The sequence below is a fragment of the Conger conger genome, chromosome 11 (assembly GCF_963514075.1).
Source record: "Conger conger chromosome 11, fConCon1.1, whole genome shotgun sequence".
Taxonomy (NCBI): domain Eukaryota; kingdom Metazoa; phylum Chordata; class Actinopteri; order Anguilliformes; family Congridae; genus Conger; species Conger conger.
In genome coordinates this window covers 32,524,280-32,543,840 of record NC_083770.1, presented here as the reverse complement: position 1 = coordinate 32,543,840, position 19,561 = coordinate 32,524,280, and the positions used below count along the sequence as shown (strand labels likewise).

Sequence of the window (19,561 nt, the reverse complement as noted above, 5' to 3'; positions counted from 1 at the left end):
ATGCGTGGGCCTTTCATGTTTTCTCGCACAGAATTTGCCCGTGAAAAATCAATACTAATAGCCTATCAACATGAATATTGTGGTACTACTTGGAACAAATTGATTATTATGCAGGGACATATGAGCTGGCTGCAGGACAGCTGGGTGCTTCATGGCTGCATTGTAATGAATTTGTGCAAATGACCAAATGATGCGCGTGCTTTCAAATCATCTGTTTAAGATGTCACATGTAGCTGTTGTGTTAGAAGTAGATTTATTCCCGGGAGGTCAGACAGTTTGGATGAAATGGTGAGAGAGGACTTTTAGGTGGTGTAGAAATATTACAGCGCTGTATTTCATGCTTATGTTAGATCTTTCTTCCTGTCTTAGTTTAAAGGCTTAAACTAAATTAGTGTAGAGGCATATTTCGCGGGTCATAGCAGGGTAAGAGATGTACTCTGATACATCTGTAGTGTTCTACCAAAGCCAGGTCATTACACTGCAAAAAACTGTCCACCTGTCTTAACAGCTGTTTTTAGTCTGGTATCAACTCTTAAGATTAATTTTTCTCTGAAGTAGAAAATATTAGCATGTTTTAAGTGACTATTTGCTTCACAAGTGAAATGTTCTTATTCCTTTGGCAAATCTGTCTAACCTCATTGACAATATCTTTGTCTTATTTAGCTTTATTAAAAAAGTTAATTAAATGAGTTAAATGAGACTTTAGGTACTAAAAGTACTAAAATACTTGTTGTGGTTGATTTTTGGTTTTTGCAGTGCACAAAGGCTCATATAAATGAGAGCTTGCCATTTAAACAGTTATTACTCATTTACCCACCAAGCCACCAAGGGCATTAATCTTATGGCGTGGAAAATATCAGGAGGTCCGCCTGGACTGTCCCATGTGGACAATATAACCCCCCTTAATCGGTCCACGAGGGGAAGAAATAAAGACCCTGTATTTTTAATTTCTTGGAAGGTCCCCTACTTTGAGTCCATCTCCATAATTAATGCAGGTGTCCCAGTGTTGCCGAGGGTAACCGGGCCCCCAGTGAGTCACAACGACAGACGGCTGATTACTGCAGCCCCCCGACGCATCATGGCCATTATGATTACACTCAAGTAATAGCTGTGCACCTGTAGACACTAAATTAAACATTGTGCTTTCAGCTTTATGTGAGAGCCACAGTGTGTGTGGAAGTACATTTCAAAGCACATATAATAGCTCTAGGTGCTATTAGGTTTTATCATACGCGATGCAGAGCGAGACTGATCATTCTGAAAGATTATGGCGACACTGATTATAATTCTCATTTAGCACACGGGCATACAGATGGCATGGATTTTTTTTTTTTAAGTAGAGTACAGTACTCCTATGCCTTTGTACAATCACCCTGAAAAGGGTAGTGCATATCTTGGGTAGTGATCATACTCTCCCTGTAGCAATGTGCATAGCAATTCCCTGGTTCTGCACAGCTTAGGCACAGAGCATTCATGCATTTCCATGGCAGCAATAAAAAAGGCTTAAGCCTCCGCGTAACACTGACCTACTTAGTATGCAGCTTAACTTGTCCCGCAGTTTTAGCCAGAGCATCTCGCCAGCCTCTGCCAGCGGCACAATGAAACATTAATGAACCCAGTTCTGGCAATATTGACTTTGTCTGGTGAGAACTACATGAAAATTGTTGAGCTCCTCATTGTGTTTTATAAACAGACATGTGTCTTTGTCTTAATTTGTCTTAATTAGCTATATAGGAGGCATGCTTGCTAATTATTGCATATTGGGTTGTGACTAATTTGACCTACTCCAGCTGTCAAAACAATCATGTACTTTTTTGATAGCAGCTGCAAACTTGGCTTGTAAGCTGTGACCTTCCCCAGCCTGGACTGTATGGGATCAGGGCCGTATTGAAGATGTAAACCCATGACCTTCTGTTCTCAAGGGCGAGAACCTGACGTCCAGCTCTGTAATGAGGAGAGAAATTAGGAATGTGTTGACGTAGGCAGGCAGTGGATGAGGAACCAACATCTGGCCCTTCCAGGTCAAGTGTAGACCTTTCAACAAAGATCCTGTGCTCATACATACATGCACAAACACACACACACACACACACACACACACACACACACATACAAATTGTCATTAATCAAACTCCAGCTGCTGAGGGGACAGTCGTCTTTGCCTCGTTAGCCGATAGATCGTGTTGATGATCTGTCATCCGCATATTTCTTTGATTAAAAACAGAAACGCTTGAGGGGGTTTGAAGTAACAAGACCAGGGTTCCTGATCCCTACCCCCAAACATGATGTACTCACACAAAGCAAAAGTGCCTAAAGCCAAGGAGGAATTAACACAGTCAGTTTGCTCTAAGGAAACTCTCTAAGCATGTTTCCAAACAGGTACTTGAAACTGAAGACTCATAGACTTTTTCGTTTTCAAGCCATGCAGGAGATCATTCCTTGAATGAACTGAATGAAACACTGCTTGAATTACACACAGCAAGGTCAGCCCTTACTGCCCTGTGCATGAAGGAGTCTGCTCTGAGCACTGATGCCCTTTTCCAGACTGACTGCGTCCAAAGGGGAAACATACTAAGTAGCCACACACAAGCCCTGTAGAATGCTCCCCTTCCTTTCTGTGGGGTAACTATTGAGAGACATGTTTCACAGCGATAGCTTCTTACCTTTAAGGCAGCCATATAGTACCACATCATTATATAAAGTGCACCATAAATATTTACGGCCCATATTACAATTTATACCATTTTGCCATAGTCCAACCAGGGGCACCAGCCTACTTCAGGAACACATAAATGACCACTTATGTGTTCCATCTATGATATTAATCATTAAGGAATGTATTTGTTATAACAATGAGACATTATGGGTGAAAAAATGTAAAAGTACAAGTACAAGAGCCAACAATTAATTAATGCATTATATCGGATGTCAATGAGTTGTTTCAAATCCTGTATCTTGTATCCTTGCGGCTAGTATGCCTGACATTGCATGCTCTGATATTTTCCAGGTCTTTGAGATGGCTTTGTTCATTTTTCCCCTGTACTGTACTCCCTCTCACATTTCTTTTATAGGCTATGATTTTCCTCAGAGCAGTGTGTGAGGTGTACTGCTGAATGCCAAGGAGCTGGCCTATGCTACTCAAAAGAATGCTTTAAAGCAGGTCCCTCAGCAAAGAACTATCATAATCTCATGGATTTAAAGTTATTTTAATTGAGGACAAGGGAAAGGAGGATTGATATGTGATCCGAGATAGATGATAGTTCTATACATACTATTGTTGCAGTGGATAGCAAAGTACTGTGGGGTGCTAAAATTTGGGCACCACTGGTTGAAATGTTTGTTACAATGAACCTGTATGTGATCTGTATTTGTTGTTGTTTATTGATTTCCTGTGGTGATTACTGTTGTGTAAGCGTGTAACCGTGAATGAAGCGTTGTGCATGGGGGATGGCCTTTGGCATTCCCCACTGTTAAGAAGTGTGCTCAGCTTTGATTCCTTGCTCTGCATGCAATAAAAGCACGAGTGTTATGCCAGATCCCCCTGGTCTCTCCCATGAGTATTATTGGGTTAGACATAATAGCTAGTGTCATCAGGTTTGTATATCTATGCATTATTGCTCAAAGTATGAATTCACTTTCTGAATTTGGGACAATACGGATTATACGGAATGAAGTTTGTGATATTTCAATGCCCACTCCCTTCTGTGTGATAAACACTGTTTGACGTATCAATTTGTATGTTCCAATTCTGAAATGAGAATGTATTGCATTAACCAGATGTCTCTATTAAAGAATCTTTTTGGGAAGTATCTTAGTACTAGCTATATAGAGCATTTTTTCCATCTTAAATTCCAGGAGGTCCGTTTCTTATTTGTATTGGTAAGAGGTACACCAAGTTTCCTCTACCCCAAGGACATATTTTAAAATTGTGTGTTTGAACAGTGGTGTAGTGTAACTGATCCAGTGTACGTATTTTATATCATTTTGTAGCACCGGACTCTGAGCTCTTTCACTATTCAACTCCAGTCTTTCCCTCTGCACAAAGGAATCATTCATACCGCCTTTGGGAAGCAGTGATTGTTTCCATTCGAAACAAATGTCCTTGCTTTGACTGGTGCAGTCGGCACTGAATTGTATCCCTGTGCCAGTCTCTCGGTCGGGTTGTTTTTTTGGACTGAAGTCATGATTCTGAGGCTCTGGTTCTTCCTCTCCTGATCTGCCGATCTGAGGACCCATTCTCCAGCACTTCTATCAGAACCCTGTTGAGCTTCCTGTTTCACTACAGTGCCACCATTGTGACTCCTGGTGTTCTGGGCCTTGTCACAGCCTTGTCTTCAACTTGGCTTCAAAAGGCTTTTTCATCAAGGGGGGACAAAAAAGGAGTTGTCTCCTGTTAGCGTCTGCTTTCCCTCACGTGGCCTCGCTGTCGAACCCGGAGCTTATGTAAGACAGGGGGGTCAGGCAGGGAGAGAGCACAGAGACAGTCAGGACAAAGAAGGCAGCATACTTTCGAGGGCCATGTAATGTTGTAGCTGTCAGGGTAAGTGTTTAGGTGACACTTCAGGTGACAGATGGGTCTCCAGAGACAGGAAGCTCAGCAAAGCCCACCTCTGCTCATCCTGCTCCTCAGCTATGACCAGCTTCAAATCTCCAGCTCCCAGCTGTTTCAAAACATAACTTCAGCTGATCAAACCATGTTGAGCATGGAGCTGGACTGAACTGGTCAACCAGTTACCAGTTGTTTCAAAACCTAGCTTGAGCTGATTTTTTCAGCAGGGCTCAGCTCTCTCCAGCATTGGTGGTCAGTATGAAGTCACAAGGTCAAGGGGCAGAGGCTGCAGTTCTCTACATTCGCAGGCAGTGAAGCAGAACTAGGTGAGGGTTCACATCCGTAAGTTGTCTCTGCTCCACCGCAAAAGATGGCCCATCTGGGGGAGAGAAGGAGAGATTATTCCTCCTGGAGCTCGCAGGATTAGCTTCTCCCAGGCCTCCCGCTGAGCGAGCAGCAGCGCCTTCCGTCTTTTATCAGTCGCACCCAGTGTGCCCACCCACCCTCCTCACAGCAGAGGTCTGTGTGTGTGTGTGTGTGTGTGTGTGTGTGTGTGTGTGTGTACGTGTGTGTGTGCATGCATATTGTGTGAACAGCTGGGGAGAGTGCCCACTGTGCCAATTTTTGTCAAGCCAACAACGCCCTATTGTAGACCATCATATTGCCACTTTATTTACACACCCCATTTCATTCAAAGTGTCTATTGTAGTTTTGATGTGCCCTCGCTTTTTCCCCCTGTGAAAAAGGAAATGAAAGGAAACCCTTTTTCCCGGGCAGAAGTCCATGAAATTTGGCCAGACCCCTTTGTTCTGGGTGGAGAGCTTTTAATGTGATTGTGCACGTGCCCATTCGGGGGCTGCACATCAAAACATTTACATCAAACAATCTGGTTAAACCACTGCCTGATTCGCAAGCCCTTCACTTATGGCTTTTGTGTTGTCATTTGTAATCTCTTTGATTTTCTCAGAGGCTGGGAAGCATGTAGTCTGGTTTAACTGTAGTGTAAAGGGGGGGGGGGGGGTAGGCCAGTGTCTGGTGGGCGATATCGGCCCGGTTTCAGTTGCACATGAATATTTGATGCCAGCCTGCATGAAATGGGATTCAGCTACTTTATTATTCAAATGATCCCCACTCTGTGTACATTTTGCAGGTGTCATCCATTTACATGAAAAACCCTGAGGCAGATACGGAGGATTCATTGCGAGACAAAATGGCCATGGTGTGGGTGGGTGAAGATGTGTGTTAACACGAAAATTGACTTGTGGGACAGCCCGAGAAAAAGGCTGGTTAAGTCTTCAGTGGATATTGTGCAGCTTATCAGGCCTGTGGAGTTTTATATAATCTGTTTCAGTTCATGAAGTAGGTCTGATCCCATTAAACTTCATATTGCAGAGGGTGACTCTCCCTTTCTGCAATGGTCCTCTGCTCTCCCCACCCCTGAAAACAAAACCCTGCAACAGATTGTTAGAAACTCACAGAAAATTTGTGATATACAGTACTGTGCAAAAGTTTTAGGCAGGTGTGATGCTGTGAATGCTAAGAATGCTTTCAAAAATAGAAATGTTAAGAGTTTATTTTTATCAATTAACAAAATGCATGAACAGAAGAAGTGATTGAACAGAAGAAAAATCTAAATCAAAACAATATTTGGTGTGACCACCCTTTGCCTCGGCTTGGAGAACTAGCCACAGTTCTCCAAGCCACTGAGATCAGGGCTCTGTGGGGGCCATACCATCACTTCCAGGACTCCTTGTTCTTCTTTACGCTGAAGACTGTTCTTAATGTCATTGGCTCTGTTTGGGGTCCTTGTCCTGCTGCAGAGTAAATTTGGGGCCAATCAGATGCCTCCCTGATGGTATCGCATGATGGATAAGTATCTGCCTGTACTTCTCACCATTGAGGAGACCATTAATGCTCTCCAGCCCTTTGGCGAACAAACTGCCTTCTGCTACAGCCATTTAATATATTTAAAATATTTAAATTCAATTTTGACTCATCAGTCTAGAGAATCTGCTGCCATTTTTCTGCACCCCAGTTCCTGTGTTTTCGTGCATAGTTGAGTTTGCTTGGCCTTGTTTCCACGTCAGAGGTATGGCTTTTTGGCCGTAATTCTTCCATGAAGACTACTTCTGACCAGACTTCTCCACACAGTAGATGGGTGTACCTGGGTCTCACTGGTTTCTGCCAGTTCTGAGCTTATGGCACTGCTGGACATCTTCTGATTGTGAAGGGAAGTAAGCATGATGTGTCTTTCAACTGCTGTTGGAGCCAAAAAGATTTTTGTTGCTATTTCATAAGACTTCCTATTGAGCTATAGTTACTAGTCATGCTAGACAAACTTTTATTTTGAAAGTTGGACCTTCCCAACAGGAGAGCGAGAATAAGAGGAAGTGATTGTCAGTTGGACAGGGAGCCTGGAAACGTGTGGAGGAGACACAGTTTTTCAACCTCACTCACATACAAACAGATAGATAGCTATATATATTTTGTTTTTTGGAACTTTGAACATATACACTGATAATACACAAGTATATTTTGTTTTTGGAACTTTGAACATATACACTGATAATACACAACAACTGGAGGAATACTTTCATTCATCGAATGGCCCGACGCTGCCTGGCTGGACCTAAGCGAAGAGAATCAGCTAACAAGGAAGGTGCGTTGAAACAAACTCCACACATGCCGGGTTGGTGGTTAAATTGAATGTTTTTGATACCCATCACAACTGCTGCTCTGAGTTTCCTTGGCCGACCACTGCGTCTCCGGTCCTCAACGTTGCCCGTTTGTTTGTGCTTCTTCAACAGAGCTTAGACGACACATCTAAACCCCTGTCTGCCTTGAAATTTCTGCCTGGGAGAGACTGATGTAGTATAAGTACCTTGTGTCTTGGTGCTGTGCTCCCCATCTTTCCATGGTGTATGACTTCTGGCATTAAACTGTCTTCAGTAACCTCACCTTGGAGTTTGGCTGTTCGTCACCCGCCTCCTACACAGCTGTTTCTGCTTCAATTAATGATTGTGTTTCAACCTACATATTTAATTGATGATCATTAGCTCCTGTTTGGTATAATTAATTAATCACACACCTGACTATATGCCTACAAAATCCCTGACTTTGTGGAAGTGTACCTAGAAGAATTGATGCTGGTCACACCAAATATTGATTATATTTTTCTTCTGTTCACTCACTTTGCATTTTGTTAATTGATAAAAATAAACTATTAACATTTCTATTTTTGAAACATTCTTACTTTACAGCATTTTTTCACACCTGCCTAAAACTTTTGCTCAGTACTGTATGTGTGATGCACATGAGGCATGGTGCCATGAGTTTAAATATTTGTCCTGCTAATTGTGTTTAGGAGGTGTTAGGTTGAGTGGAGGACAGTTCAGGCAATGAGGTCAGGTTGGGTGGCTTGGAGCAAAGTATGTGCTCTCGTTCCAGATTCAAATAGGATATTATTTATATCCAATATTATAGAAGACATATGCAATGCAGCAGAGCAAAGCGGCAGTTGCAATATTTCCTGCAGGTCAGCCCCTTCTGTATTATTAAAAAGTAAACGGCTCATTAAAAATGAACAATAAAGCACGCAAAGAGGGGCCTCTGAACAGGCAATCAGCCTGGTAATGACGGTCTTCCTCCCTGTCTGTCTGTGTGTGTGGGGGGGGGCACTCAGCATTGAGTCCAGAACTCCGTCATGCTCCCTCTAATCACGTTAGTCTGAGTTTCATTACCGGCAAACGAGACGCCTGTTACCTCGGACAGTGAGGCAGCAGAGGCAAACACGGCCTCTCTGTCAAAGCAGACCCCTGGGGAATCATGGGAGTAGTTATTTCGGTTTATTTCCTTCTCATTAATATTCAGGGGGTTTTGGTCTTTGATGGTGTAGAAGGGGATATCTGGTAGCATGTATCTGATTTCCCCTCAGTTTGCATTTTGTAGCCTTTGTTTACCTGCAACGCCAAAGAGATGAGAATGCAGGAATCTCGCTGATGTGAACAATGACTATGCTACGTTGGGAATCCATCTCTGAGAGCCTGTAATACTTAGCCTTGCTTTATTTTTGTCATGGGAAGCATTAGTCATATGTCTATAATAAAATCCAATGAAAACAATTGTTTCTAACAGGCTTCCAGTTTGGTTTAGACTAGGAATGTCACTGATCGACCACCTTTTCTCATTGTATGAACCTTCAGCATGTCCATAGGGGTCTCTCGCTATTCCAGGCCATTTCAGCTCTGTGTACAGCAGCTAAGACCCAGGGATCTACCCGTCACTCTTTTTCAAAGCAGTGCCTGTGTCAGAGAGTGCCTGAGACCATATCTCTCCTCATTTAGAGTCCTCTGGGTGTCTGAGTATGTTTTATTTGCAATTCAATGCATTGGAGACTGAGAAATGAAAGATTGACGGGTGTGGATCTAAGCCCACAACCTTTTCATCCAGGGCCCCGGGGAGTAGGGCTGCGATAGGCGGAATACAGGAAAACTAAGAAGCGTCGCTTCAAAAGAAGGTTTAATTAAATCAGCATCATCCATGATGAAATTAAGAATTTAATGAAGATAGTCCACCGCTGTACTTTTTATTGCTTTGGAAAATATTTCCATTATTGATTATTTCTACTCAATCTCCCTAGTCAATGTGGACAGGTTCTCACAGTAGTTAAAGATGACAGCCAAATGCTTACCAAGGCTGCATTAAAGAATTTGGCCTTTTTTCTTTTGTTCTCCTTGGTAAGATTAGCATCATGAAGAAGAAAAGGAAGGGAAAGGTTTGATCAGAATTTTGTCCACCCTGGAGATGGAGAGAGTAGCCCTGAACACGCCCCTCTGTGCCTCCCAGTGCTGAAGCTGGCAGCCAGCCAAGCTCCAGGCTGATTTCTAGTTTCTGTCTGCCTGCAGGTGGCGGTACACTAACTACAAAGAATCTGCTGCCTTGCTGCTCATCATTTTTAAGTAAATGTCTTCCTTTCATTGCAAGACTGTCCATTCAGTGCATAGTGCGCTGATATCTGGTTTACATTAGTGTTCTTTGTTACCAAAACATCTATTTGTTTTCCTGTGTAATTATTTTCCTTCCAATAAAGATGGACAGTCATATCTGGAATCTGATGTGGGAGGTGCCTGTGTGGGCCCTCGCCTCCATTTTGTGCCTGTTTTTCTCTCATCGGAGCTAGCTCTTTATGTCTGTGCCCAAGAAGAGTGCAGGATGTACGCCGATTGGCTAAAAGAAAGTGGCACAGCAAAGATGAGGGAACTGGGTCGTCTCTGTGTGCCGCACACTCAGCCTGCTCATCTGATCATGAGACCTGTCATGAGGGAACTAGATCTCCGTGGTTACCATCGCCTCCATCCAGCATCGCCAAAGAATTGGCATTTGTTGACATCAAGTGTAAGCCAGCCCCCACGCATCCACCAGGCAGCACATGGTCACTGAAACAAGAGGAGTCAGTGGAGTGGGCGTGTGTAAGCGCCCCCGTTAATTACACAACCTTGTGGGAGCGTTGGGCAAGGGCAGGTCCTTGGCTCTCCCTCTGCCGTGGTTTTAATAAGGTCGGCAGCGTGCAGAGCTCACAGGAGTGCGAGCCGTCACCTCCACAGCCAGCTCTCCCTCCCTCGCCTGCAACACTCAGCCCAGTTTCTCCAAAGAGAGGCCGTGCTGAATCACCTCTCAGCAACATTGAATCAACCCCTGCACTTCAAGAGAAAGTCCCTTGAAGGAAAAGGGTCTAATTTTGGATTAGCTCTTTTTCCCCTACCGATCCAAGCATTTAGAGTCATTGTGACATCCTCTCCAAATCCCTCTGAGTTAGGCCTTGGGCTGACACTGTTGAGGTGCTGAATTTATTTGCCAGACTTTAACTTCAATTGTGCTAGCAGTGTCATATAAAGCACCTCACAGGGCAGAGTTGTAATTGAGACAGAAAATGTTTTTTTTTTTTTTCTGTACCTTACAAACATTCATTTCAGCTTAACCAGTTTTTCATGGGGGATTTGAACAGCTTGGTGCTTGGGATTACGATGATGATGGCTCAGACTTTCCTGTTTCCTGTGGGTCTGTTTTCGGAGCATGTAACCTCACTCACTCATGATCTCCCTGTGCTTACCCCTGATGACCTGGGATTCGTTGTCAGACAGAAGGGAGTTTTTAACTAATGCATGCTCAAGTGGGAGAAACAACCCACAGACATGGCTTAGCACCCTTAGCCCGTGTGCTCCTGATGTCACAACAGTCAGAGAGATGGTAGATGCCAGGGAAGGAAGAGAGACTGAGAGCAGAAGGAAGAGTGTGGTGCTTGTAGGTTTGGACTGAATGTTCCTAACTTGGTGGAGAACATTCCAGAGATAGCTGTGTCCAAGGGCCCCCAGCCGGCCTGTACCTCCCCACTGTGCGTCTCAACCCAACACCACCTAGCAGGGGGCTTTAACTGCAGGGACCAGTCTGATTTAGAACCTTCCAGATGGAGTGGGCGAGAGACAAACAACCTGCACCCCTCTGTAATTACCAAGTAGCGTGCATAGGGCCATGCCTCCCTGGCTCGGGGAGAGATCGTTGTCCGGACCTTTGACATTTCAATCTCAACTCAGCAGCTTTGATTCTGGGTATGTCTTTGTATACCTGTGTGTGTGTGTGTGTTTGTGTATGTGCCTGTGTGTGTGTATCTGTGTGTGTGTGTGTGTGTGTGTGTGTGTGTGTGTTATCTGTCTCTATGTGTTCAGAATTCTATTTTAACATTTAAACAGGTCAAATGAGTTCACATGCTGAGATATTTTAGTTGGTGATGGCCTAAAGAAACATTATGTTCTGAAAATGATGGTTTGAGTTTCACAGGAGGCCTGCATTAATCTTCTACTGGGTCATTTATCCTTATTTTACTCCATCATAAACAGCCTCAAATCAAAAACTTGAGCAACATTAACAATGACATTTTGTCAGCTTGTGCTCTCAGTGGGAATGAGTCTTACACGTCCTAATGTGTCAGACTTATGCATTGCCCCAGTAGGGATCGGTGCCCAGGTTACACTTCTGACACCTTTGCCTATATTTCCCAGGACGCACTGCCTGCTGCCTCAGTCTACATACTGTGAGGGGCTAGCTGTCCCCACTGCCCAATAAGGAACTTATTGCCATAGTAACACAGCTCCCTCTGGACTCATATACACATACATGTACTATATAATGCTTGTGCGTGTGTATGAATGTGTGCCTGTGTGTGTGTGTAGGTGTTGATCTGTGAAATAACTTATGACTCCCAACTCGCACATGCACTCATTCATACACACGACATTATTTCCTTTCCACTACTCCTGTCTATTTTAATGGATGGTCTTCCTGTAAGGTGCAGTGTTCCTGTTGTACTTTGGGGGGGGGGGGTCTGTTTCATAATGCACATGATAACTGTACATCACAGCACACACTACCTGAGTCTGATGCTGTTCTTTTTCATGTTACGCAACATGTTTATGTGCGGAGCAGAGCCTTTCTCATCTGCCCGAGCGGCTGTTAGTTTTTTTCATGATCAAAAGCATCAAAGGTCTGACTGATCCTGAAACAGATCAGAACCGCGTTTCCCAAACTCTCACTCCAGGGTGATAACTGCTGAGCTCAGAGATGGAAGCCCTGCTGTTAAAAAAAACATCTCAAGCTCGGTTTTCAAACAGCTGGTAGCTGGTTGAGCAGTTCAGACCAGCTCCGTACTCAACATGGTTTGACCAGCTCAAGGTATGTTTTGAAACATCTGGTAGCTGGTCATTTCAAGCTGGTCATAGCTGGATTTAACACCAGGTATGTCGCATAGCAGTCTCGGCTACAGCAGAGACAGAATAAAATGTGCTGTTCCTATATCAGAGGGTCTCTGCCAACCTGGGTTATTACAGGATCTTTGTGCAGGGTAGCCAGCTAACCCAGCAGGGCTAACCTGGGGAGCGTGTTGGCAGAGTGATTCTCTTACCTCTGGCCACAGCGGAGGAGCAGGGGGCGATGGCTAGAGATACTGGAGAGCAGTCCATCTGTGCTGTGTGAAAGGGTTCATGTCTGTGTGCTGTTGCTTGGCTTTGCTGATGGACCTGGTCAGTCTGTGACATCAGAAAATTTAACAAAGTGGGAAACATGTAGGACAGACACATGCATGTGCACACATGCATGCACCCACATATATAAACACACCTGCACACACACACATGCACACACGTACTCACATGCATTTGCACGCACACACTCATTCACTCTCTCACACATTCACTCTCTCACTCAATCACACTTTCACACTCACATGCAGACGCACGTCTGTGCAGAATGACAATGTTGGTCGCAGCTGCCACCATATTTATCTTACCTCCTGTTGCATCTTCTCTGTCATTTTTCTTCATGGGCTCTATCTGCACAGCCCTGAGCATCCTTATGTATAATTCAGTGTCTGCTTATTGATGGATGGCATCGGTTTAGCAAGCCTAAACAGTGGTGTGCTAAAATGTGATGCTGTTTGCAGTGGCTGCCTTTCCGCTCACATTTGAAGCTATGGTCTGAGAAGACATGTTGGCTCACATGCAATCCCTGTGGTAAAATCCAGCTATTCATGCTGGTCATAAAGCTAGTCTAGCTGGCTATGAGCTGGTCAACCAGGTAGTGTTGATAGCTTGTCTGAGGGGTTTGAAAACATACCTTGAGCTGGTCAAACCATGTAAAGCTGGGGGCTGGTCTGAACTGGTCAACCAGTTAAACCATGTCGAGCTGGGGGCTGGTCTGAACTGGTCAACCAGCTAAACCATGTCAAGGTGGGGGCTGGTCTGAACTGTTCAACCAGGACCAGGACGCCAGGCTCATCCCCATCCATTAGGATTCTCATTGCCTTCTCTTTTGCATAGCTTCTTGGCATGGCCTACATCTTAATGCATTACTGAATGAAACCTACTCACCAGGCTTCTTTGACTGTGTCACCCACAATATACCCTTTCAATTAAGTTAATTGGTAATAACAAGGGTAGCAGCAGTCGATAAAAAATCTAATTGACGGCTTGTAATTTCTACTTGGATTGTGCACTTAGAGGAGTGCAAATCTCTCATTGAAAAGCTAATGAGCAAAATAAAACAAAATCAATACATCCCCACTGTTGTATCCGCCCACTAAAATTGACAGCAGAGTTAAATGGGTGCTGGGTTTTGCTCTTTAGTCAGTCTGACTGCTTTAACTGTCCAGTTCATGCTTTTCACACAGCTTTTTAGATGGATTGTTTAAATGGTCAGTATTTCATTATGCACGGTTCTTCTCGGTTCGGTTGTGTGCTTCAGTAGCTTTGATCTGTCACATGGATGTATGGGAATGGAACAGATTCTGCTGATCAGCTGTCAGATTGGCATATTTCCTTTAATGAGGTCATTTTTGAATAGAAAGAGCAGAGAAGGTTATGGTAATGTGATCGGTCTCTGGGAAAGCTATGATAATGTAATCACTTTTAGGGAGGTTATGGTAATGTAGTCTGATCAGGTGTGTGAGAATGAGACCGCAGAGAGCAAAAAAAAAAAATATATATATATATATATATATATATATATATATATATATATATATATATATATATATATATATATATGTAGAATAAAATATGGGGAGGGAGAGGACTGATTTGACCTAATCATACCTTCCTATAAACTACAGTTATGCCAGTTTGGTCTAGCTGGTCATAAGCTGGTCTTGCTGGGTATGAGCTCGTCAACCAGCATGGCCAAGGTGGCCATCAAGCTGGTCTAGTCATGTATGAGTCGTGTATGAGCTGGTCAACAAGCTCATGCTAGTAGCTTGTCTGAGTTGGTAGCTGGTCAACCAGCTTGAGCTGTTTTTCAGCAGGGTAGTGTTTTCTATTTTTACTCAGCAGCCACTCAGAGCTACATGCTAGTCGTGCTCATAACAGGATTAATAAGGCCCCACTCTCCCATCAGCAATAACGTGTTGAAGGATAGATAAGGAACGGGACTGACGTGAGCCAGTAATTTCGTACTCATCAAAAAATTGGCTCGCTGGAAAGCTCTGCGGGCGTGAAATTACAACACAGGCTGGTTGCATGTCTCATGCCTCTGTTTGGGATAATTACAGATGTGGTTTTAATCAAATACTTCCTGTTGGGTAATTACCATTTCTCTTGGAGCTGTCTGGATTGTAGTTTGATCTCCCCTTTGTGTGTCAGGGAATGCACAGAGTCGAATTTGAGTGCCTGCACAGCACCCTGCAAATGACCACTGGTTGAGGAAATGTTTATATGCTAGAGTGGTCTGAACTCTCTCTGCTCCTGGTGCTTCACTGTCATAAAGACACAGAAAAAACACGGCTTTGGCTCTTCAAAAGGAGATCAATATCGCCATGTCTGTTGGCAGATAAAGGTTGCCTCCCTCTCGCAGTGTTTTATGCACCAACTTGCCCCAGTCTGCCATTTCCCAGTAGTGCATGCAGCTCTCAGCCTATGATTGCATAGCTAATGCTTTGTAGTGATGTGGGCGGGGCTGGACGAGGCAGTACGAGCACATCCTCATAAAGGCATTTCTAAATCGACGGGCGCAGTGAATTTTAGTGTTGGTTCTTCCTTCACGTTTATTGCAGAGTCAGGCAGGACATTAATTTCCTTACTGCTCCCTAATGAAGATAGATTCAGTGTGCGTCTGCGTGGAACTGTTTCAGCTGCAACAGCTGAATTGAGCCGGGCACAATGATCAGCCCCCTCGGTTCTCTGCTGACCCATGGCCAATGCTAACAGCCTGCATCATATTTACAGAGGGAAGCAATAGACAAATCTCTCTCCCAGATCCTGTCACAAAATTATTTCTCTGCTCCAGTTCTCTCATAATTGCATCTGGCCGGTACTGCCAGATTTCTGAGTTACTGGTGTAGTATTCCAAGAGATGCAGCAGGCTCATTTCGACTAGGTTTCTCTCTCTCTCTCTCTCTCTCTCTCTCTCTGTCTCCCTCTCTCCATGCAAGGAGTGGAGGAGGGGTTTACTTTGAGGTTTATTCATAATAATATTTCAGTAAAGATAAAATGGATTTTACCTTCAGGCAAACTAATGAATCAAGCTGCCTCCCTGTTGTTCTTGATGAATCATTCACGGCTGTATGTGACTCGATGTGTCACTGAAGAATGGAATGACTCTAATTGAGCATTCACAGGTCTCTCCATGCATGTGTGGCTTACATGGGCAGAAATGAGAGAAGTGTATCGTGCTCAAAAGGGCCGGCGTGTGTCTGTAGTGAATGAAGGACAAGCCGCATCATAAAGGCTGCTTTCTTTTGACAGACTGCTCATCTCACAGTGAAGGCCAACTCCACAAAATGGCCTCCCTCACAGAACTGGTGTGAAAAGGCTCCTCAGAGCCCACTTACTGCTCACTGAATGAGCCTCAGGACAAAGAGGCTCTGAAAAGCATGGTTTCCGCGCGGTCATGGTCAATGACGGCTTTGCCCGGTCGTGAACCCCAGCAGACGTTCCATTTGTGTCTGAACCAAAGAAAGAGATCATGTCCTTGTGTTTTTTCAACTTAAATCTATAAAGAGCAGTGGTCTACTTTTTAAATAGACACATAAATACCTGCCTACTATACTAGTTCCGATCTGCAGCAGTGGTGAGGCAGTGCTGCTTTTTTCATCGGTTTGTGCTGTCTGCCTCTCTGTTTGTGAACTCCGGAGTGTGCTTTTTCACGAATAATGTTCATTAGATTAAGAACAGAACAGGTCAGAGCCCTGTAATGTTTGGGGGACAGAGGGGGAACCACACTGGAACCACACTGAACACAGAGGGTGCCTCCACAGAGACGGGCAAGGCTTAACTGCAGGGACGGGGGGATGAGGGAGATATAAATTACAGTGAAAGATGTTTAGGAATGGTTAACTCAACAGGTCAGGAGAAAGCCACAGCGTTTGATGTATGGAAGAATTGGACCGTTTATCCTGCAGAGTTCAAAGGGCAATGACCCGCTGTTAACCTGTGTTGTCTTAACAAGGGGCAATGGGTTCCCTCAATAAAAAAAAGCGAAGAACAGAACAGGTCATTAGCAATTCTCAGCTCATAATTTTTACCGGTCAAGAAATACTAATCTGGCCTTATTGGCCTGCCCGAGCCAAAGTCTCTCTGTACAGTACAAATGTACAATTTTATAACAGATTCACTTGTCAAGAGTTTGTAATATGATTTGTTTCATGTACATGTCTGTAACCATTAATACAGCTAAATGTTTTAAATGAAGCTACCCGGGCTAGGTTTCCTGCTCAGAGACGCAGTGCCATTGCTCTGCATGGGCTTTTGAACTTGTAACCTCTTTGCAGTAAACCTTAAACAGCGTAACCACAAACTGAACCTTCGCCTTGTTATCGGCTCGTTATGATGAGGAGTCCAGCTGGCCTCGCTGCGTGCAGTTCCTCATAAATATTTTCCCCTTTCCTTCTGTTTGTCCTGCAGCTCTGGAACATGTGTGTGTAAAATCGGAGTGTACGGCCCCAAGTGTGACGAGTGCCACCCTGGCTACTTCCGCTTCAGCAGCACGGGGTGCCAGCCCTGCCAGTGCAACAACCACTCCAGCTCCTGCCACCCACAGTCTGGTGAGTACCTACCTGCCCACCCACAGGTACAGGTGAGTACCTACCTGCCCACTCACAGTCCGGTGAGTACCTACCTGCCCTCTCACAGGTACAAGTGAGTACCTACCTGCCCACTCACAGGTACAAGTGAGTACCTACCTGCCCACTCACAGGTACAGGTGAGTACCTACCTGCCCACCCACAGGTACAGGTGAGTATCTACCTGCCCACTCACAGTCCAGTGAGTACCTACCTGCCCTCTCACAGGTACAAGTGAGTACCTACCTGCCCACTCACAGGTACAGGTGAGTACCTACCTGCCCTCTCACAGGTACAGGTGAGTACCTACCTGCCCACTCACAGGTACAGGTGAGTACCTACGTGCCCTCTCACACGTACAGGTGAGTACCTACCTGCCCTCTCACAGGTACAGGTGAGTACCTACCTGCCCACTCACAGGTACAGGTGAGTACCTACGTGCCCTCTCACACGTACAGGTGAGTACCTACCTGCCCTCTCACAGGTACAGGTGAGTACCTACCTGCCCTCTCACAGGTACAGGTGAGTACCTACCTGCCCACTCACAGGTACAGGTGAGTACCTACGTGCCCTCTCACACGTACAGGTGAGTACCTACCTGCCCTCTCACAGGTACAGGTGAGTACCTACCTGCCCTCTCACAGGTACAGGTGAGTACCTACCTGCCCTCTCACAGGTACAGGTGGCTATCTACCTGCCCACTCACAGGTACAGATGAGTACATTCCTGTCCATTCCCAGGTACAGATGTGAGTCACACTTTACAATATGGTTCATGAATTGGCATGAACTAATGTAGCTAACATGAAATTGATGTGCAAATACATTGATTAAGCATGAAATTAACGTTTCATTAGTTAATGTATTTGGTAACTACTAACTAATATTCTAGTTACTTTAATATTTATATATTGGGGCGTCAGAGGGTTGCTCACAGTGTGTGCGAATGGGCGAATGAGAAGCATCAATTGTACATCGCACTATATAAATGCCAACCATTTACCATTTATCATATTAGCGAACCATTGGATACACTTCTAGTTAATTAACATTACATTACATTATTGGCATTTGGCAAACACTCTTATCCAGAGCGACGTACAGTTAATTAGACTAAGCAGGAGACAATCCTCCCCAGGAGCAATGCAGTGTTAACGGCTGTGCGGATCTTATTGTGGCTACACCGGGATTAGAACCACCAACCTTGGGTGTCCCAGTCATTTACCTTAAACACTACACTACAGGCCGCCCCTTGTAACCATTAACATTAAGCATTAACAACTGTTTGTTTTATTCCAATATGAATAAACTCATGTAGTTGTTAACATGAATTAATGATGTACTAAAAACATAAACAACACTGTACAGATTGACTTGTCAGTAGTTTGTTAGGACTACTTTAGTTAATGCTAATTAATGAAACCTTATTACAAAGTGTTACCAAGATTAGAGAAGTCATCGCACAGCGTTGTGTTTTGCGCTTTCTAGTGAACTTACCACCCTCATCACGACTCTGTAAGCACACACTCACACATGCTTGCACACTTACACAAATAAACACACACAACTGTAACTACCTCTCTTAATTAATACCCTGCGTGCCTGTAATTCACAGCTCACGGTGTTTGTAGATGTCACACCCTCAGACACAATTGCATTCACCACTTCTCCTCTGTAGTTTCAGCAACAACAGAAACAACCCAAACACATTTGTCCTATTTATTCTTACAGGATCATTTATTGTGAAGAGAGATTTTAAATCCATCTAGTGTCGGGGGGGGGGGGGGGGTATATTTATCTAATTTATCTAAAGTGCCTGTACTTCATTTTCACTTCTCGCATACTCGCTTTAATAAAGCTGAGCTTTATAAAGTTATACGTATATGCTGAGACAGTTAAATTGATTTACTGTGCATGGTAGCTGGCGTAACTTCTCCTGGGGCTGGGAAAGGCTCATTGGAATATCAAACGGGAGTCTTGTTCTGTTTGTCTGCAGTCAGTGAAGCAGCTCTGCCCCATTGTGTCTGAAACAGACCCCCTGCTGCTGGACAGGGGAGACCTACATTCTGTGTTTTACCCCATTCCCTGTTTCTCCTGCCTCCTCGATCTGGGACACATCCACTAAGTGGCAAAAAGCGATAAACTAATTATTCTGCACTGCCTAAACGCTTTTGCAGCTTAATCAGTCTTTATCAAGTTAATGTCATGCTCCCTTGTCTTACATCTGCTGGACGAAGTGCTAAACAGCGGCATACGCCTGATAGCATTCAGGACCAAGCTGGAGTCCCCCATTTCTTCTGAAAGAAAGAATATAGCCATCCGACAGTTCAGGTATTTTTCTCTCAGCAGAAGCTTTTATCGAGTCTTTTTCTGCATTTATTTTGTTGGCAGGTCATTTAAAACACATTTTCT

General features: G+C 44.3%; 1 protein-coding gene across 1 annotated transcript in view; it reads left to right on the top strand.

Moving 5' to 3' along the window:
- Positions 1–19,561, top strand: part of si:ch211-158d24.2 (multiple epidermal growth factor-like domains protein 9) — a 101,792-nt gene that overhangs the window by 44,570 nt on the left and 37,661 nt on the right. The window contains exon 3 of the mRNA XM_061259792.1: positions 16,993–17,132. Within this exon, the coding sequence (XP_061115776.1) occupies positions 16,993–17,132 (140 nt within the window). The remainder of the gene's footprint in view (positions 1–16,992; positions 17,133–19,561) is intronic.